The 4,778-nt window shown below is 45.0% G+C and overlaps 1 protein-coding gene across 1 annotated transcript; it reads left to right on the top strand.

The window, feature by feature from the left end:
- Positions 1–244: 244 nt before the first annotated feature.
- DEFB115 (defensin beta 115) lies at positions 245–3,830 on the top strand. Its single transcript, XM_047069156.1, is given in 3 exon segments — positions 245–338; positions 2,682–2,851; positions 3,756–3,830. Coding segments are annotated over 3 exon segments (339 nt in total).
- The last annotated feature ends 948 nt before the right edge of the window (positions 3,831–4,778 follow it).

Raw genomic sequence — 4,778 nt, 5'->3', positions numbered from 1 at the left:
CCATTCTCTCCACAGTGTCACAGACTCGTGACAGACTTCTAGGTCCTCTGCTAATGAATGCCTTTGGCCTTCCCAGATGATGTCTCGAGAAGGGCTCTGAACATTGGATCATCGATTAATGTTGCTAACCCACAAGCTGATGGGTGGTGGGGCGCTCTGCCCTTCTCTGATTTATTGTCCATGACTCAGCCATACCCAAGACAATAAAATCCGAGTGAAGACCAACCTTTCCCGGCACATCAGTATGCTGCCGGATCGTTCCTCTTCCCTCTCAGGATACATTAAACTCTTGTTCCTGGCCTTACCTGTCCTTGTGCTCCTGGCTTAGGCTTCCCCAGGTAACCAGGCCATGGAGAGGAGGGAAAAGGGAGTGAGAATGGGGTTCTACGCATAGAATTATTGAAAAACTGATCATGTGCGGCAGTGAAGACAATCTACACAGATAACTGAGATGTAGTGAAAAGCCTTGGTATAGTGACTACGTCCCATAATAAGGGTGGTCTGTCACTTCCGACCATTATGGTGTTTTTCATGATGGCAAATATGGGCGGAGCCCAAGGTTTCTCATATGATGTCCCTTCCGGATGCAGAAGCAACTGCAGCATCCCTGGTGTCCTTAATATCCTTGTCCCAAATGTCAACGGGGTCTCATCCCAGGTGTCTCTCACTCCAACCTACTTTCAATTGATACTGCCTCTGATAATAACAGGTCCCATTACTTTGCTTCTCCATTGTTATGTGGACTTGAACGTTCCTTTAAAGCAATCAGAAGAGCTATCTTGCTCTTGTCTTAGAACACGTATAGTGAAAAATTTGTAGATTGACGCCCGATATCTGGAGTTTTGTAAGAACAGGCTCAAGGCGTGGAGCTGGGGTTAGGGCAGGTGATTCTGGATTCCAGATTGAACATGGCCATAGCTCTAACAAGATGATAGATTTTATGACTGAGCAGTGGATAACTTTCTGACGGAAATATTTTCTGCTTAAGCTTCCTGGGGATTCTAAAGTTTATTGTTTTTTCATGTTTGTCCTTGAGAGGGGCACCTAGGTGGCTCAGTCGGTTAAGCATCCGACTTCGGCTAGGTCATGATCTCACGGCGCATGAGTTTGAGCCCCGTGAGGGGCTCTGTGCTGACGGCTTAGAGCCTGGAGCCTGCTTTGGATTCTGTGTATCTCTCTCTCTGCCCCTATCTACCCCCCACCCCCCCCCCCCACCGCCGGCTCTCTCTGTCTCTCAAAAATAAGTAAACGTTAAAAAAAATTAAAAACCAAAAACTTTAATGATTATCCTTGGGCGGGGCGGGGGGGGGGGTGGGCAGAGAGAGGGAGACACAGAATCCGAAGCAGGCTCCAGGCTCTGAGCTGTCAGCATAGAGCTGGATGCGGAGCTCGAGCTCGAACTCACAAACCACAAGATCATGACCTGAGCCAAGTCGGACGCTTAACCGACTGAGCCACCCAGGCATCCCTAAAGGTATTTATGTTTATTTATTTTTGAGAGACAGAGAGCGCGCAAGCAAGCAAGCAAGAGCGAGAGGGGCAGAGAGAGAGCCAGACAGAGGATCTGAAGCGGGTATGCCCTGACAGCAGAGAGCTCTATGCAGGGCTCGAACTCACCAACCGTGAGATCATGACTTGAGCCCAAGTGGGATGCTTAACTGACTGAGCCACCCAGATGTCCCTAAAGTTTATGATTTTTATTTTCATGATTTCCTTTTGGATTATTGCCGCTAAAAGCTGCACCCTCTCTTGGATCAGCTTTTCAAACTGAAAATCTATGTCAATCACTGAGTTGTTCTAGAAGCAAAAGAAGGTAATTCTGGGCTAATACTGAGTTGGTTTCAGCCTGCTTTAAACTCTAGTGAGGGCTAATTGGTCTTGGGGAGGGAATTAGAGCTGCAAAAGACATTTTGGGGAAAGAATTTGCACATTGATTCATGGAATCAGAGTCATCTTAATTCTGATTTTTCCATTCTGAACATCCAAGTGAGAAAGAGAGACTTGGGAATTATCTTCCAGGAGGGGAGTTTGGGGAAAAACACAAATAGAGGGAATCAAGATACTATGATCTCTCAAAGGAACCCAGGGTGTTGGGGAAGTTGGGTGTGTACTCTGTGTTTTATAGATCCAGGTAAGGTTGAGCCACAATGTCATCTAAGTGCAGAGTTTTACACCATCCAGAATATCAGCCTGCAGGTCGGCAATATACACTGATCTTTCAATGTTCAAAGCCCTGTTCTAGGGCGTCATGCACCTGGAACAGTGCCTGGGACACGCTCTGGTGTTCAACAAAGCACTGTTGAGTGAATAATGAACAGAGTGGGGCAAAAACAGGAAATTAAAGGTATAGGTCCATTCCTTGGCAGGCACCTAGATTTGGGGACAAGGAGGAACGAGTGTTGGTGAGACTGAAAAACAACGGGTGAAAACATCACAAGTACAGAAATAAAGTCCAGTTAGAGCTGGTTGAAGGAAGGGAGATAACTACTCGTATCTTGTACATGTCGCGACCAGTATTAAGCATTTCTACATGGACAGACTTATTTAATTTTCCCAAGAATGCCATTACATTTCGGTAGTTCATTCTAACCATTCTCACTATAATACTAACATCCTTAGTCGAATAGTCTCTACTCTTTTTCATGTATTTTGTTTATTCATCTTTTTGTTTATTTTGATAGATGGATGGGTCAAAAGGTGCAGTTGTAGAATTGGCAGATGCAGGCAATCTTGCAAAGAAAATGAGAAGAAGAAAGAAAAATGTGGGCCAAAAAGAATTTGCTGCATCCCTGATGGAAAGCACATATCCTTAAACCCTTATGAGAAACAACAGATAAGATGTCAGTTTAAGGCAAGAACAACTCAACATCCACCAACTCTTGACGTAAGACTTTTAACAGCCAGAATAATGAGTCAGTAAAGGACCTACATGGTCCCTAGCTCCTTAGACACCTGCTGGGTCTTCACATAATCCATTAAAGAAAATATGCTCATTCCAGCTCTCTTTCCGTCCTGCCTCTCTAGTCCTCTGTAGCCTGATATCTCTAGGTTGCCCCAGGGTTTGACTGATATTACTGGTTCTTGCTGTAAGGCAGTTTTATAGGATCTAGATTCTGAATTCCTAAGCCTCTGACCAGGCGCTGCTAGGTCCCTCAACATGGAAGTTTTCCAGGCTAACGTGGCTTCCATCTTAGCCACACATTCTTATCTAACGCCTCATCCTAGACTCTTGAGGTAGGTCAGTGTGTTTGGTCCAGAGGTCTTCTTTTGCCTCTTTAGCTCAAGGTTTAGCCCAAGATTCTGCCTCTTGGGCTCACTCTTGGAATTTATCCCTTACCCCAGTTCCCTAATCACACTTGGCTTTCCAAAGATTGGCGTGCCCTCTGACTGGGAAACAACCATTGCCAACCTACCCAAATGAAAGGGGAAAATAGTAAAACAAAACAAAACACACACACACAAACAACCAGTACCCCCAAACCAAAAAAACAACCCCCCAAATCCTCAACATTTACTGAGAACTTATGGGTGCAAGGCCTTGTCCTAAGCATGTTACATACATAGTCTCCTTTTGTCCTAACAGCTAGCTCCATGAGGTTAACAGCGTAGTTTTATGTCTCTTTGCCAGAAGAGGAAACCAAGTCACAGAGAGTTTAAGCGACTTGCCCCAGGTACCGTTGACCACTGAGCTAATAGTTCAGTAGCAGGATTTTGAACCCATGATGCCCGAGTTTAGACATTATGCTTCTTCCCAGTGGAAAATCATTACTGCAGCACCCAGAACGAACCTCTTTAATGTAGAAGGTGTGGCGGAAGGCAAGGACTTGTGAGCCTCCTTGTGGTTAAAATGTGTAACAAATCCAGCCCTAACTTGCATATCCAGGCACAAATAGAAATGATCCCGAGTTGCAGTTAAGGAAGGAGTTGTTCCCACTTAGCAGTCTTAGTTCAGAGGCCAATGCCAGTCAGGTCTAAAGAGGAAAATTATCCCTTGCCTCTGTTGACGTAATAATCTGGAGAACACAGTCTGGAGACAGTTTGCAGCAATTCTCACCATCGTGGCAGATTCTAACCATTCAATGCCTTTCTCAAAGGACTTTCACATCATTTTCCTCATTTCCCTCCAACCATCTACCATCCCAAACCTCAGAAGAGGTCCTTAGGATAGCTGGAGAGTGGATCTGAGACTGGATCTCCGCTTACTTAGGCACAGAGATGCCAAATAATATTTAAACTTTAACCCAGACCACACCGACGGCTGCAGAAAAGCCTTCGAAGCCACCTGTTCTTGTACACGTTTTTCTGCATTTTGGGCTAGAGAAATTATGCCTACAGATGGACGCAGGTGTCAGAGGGTTGTATAAACATGCCTCCAGACCATAGTCCCAAAGAAGTGAAAAGGGTGCAGCGGAAATTCAGATGCACTAATAGGATGTGACTGGATCTATCCCCTTACTACTCTGAGCCTCCTTTTGCCCACTCCCAAAATGAAAGTGTTGGACTAGGTAATAAACTCCATAAGCCTTTCAACTCCCAAAGCCTTCTTTATTCTTCACATTATGGTAAAAATCCACTCTCTGGGTCCATGACTTCAGACTCCACTTTAGAAAGCAAAGGCATGGAGGATGACAAGACGGAGAAACAGGAAATTGGCCTCAACCTAAGTATTCAAACCATAATCCTAAAATATATCTTAGTTATCTTCTTGTTCCTCACTGCACCCTACACATCACGTCGGCTACAAAGACCTTCCAAGGCTGCCTCCATAGCACCTGTTT

The sequence above is a fragment of the Lynx rufus genome, unplaced genomic scaffold (assembly GCF_022079265.1).
Source record: "Lynx rufus isolate CCGP_SWC_20201006 ecotype Redwood Valley unplaced genomic scaffold, mLynRuf1.p SCAF_8, whole genome shotgun sequence".
Taxonomy (NCBI): Eukaryota; Metazoa; Chordata; class Mammalia; order Carnivora; family Felidae; genus Lynx; species Lynx rufus.
The sequence above is the reverse complement of the archived record's forward strand: the minus strand, read 5'-3'. Positions and strand labels throughout refer to the sequence as shown.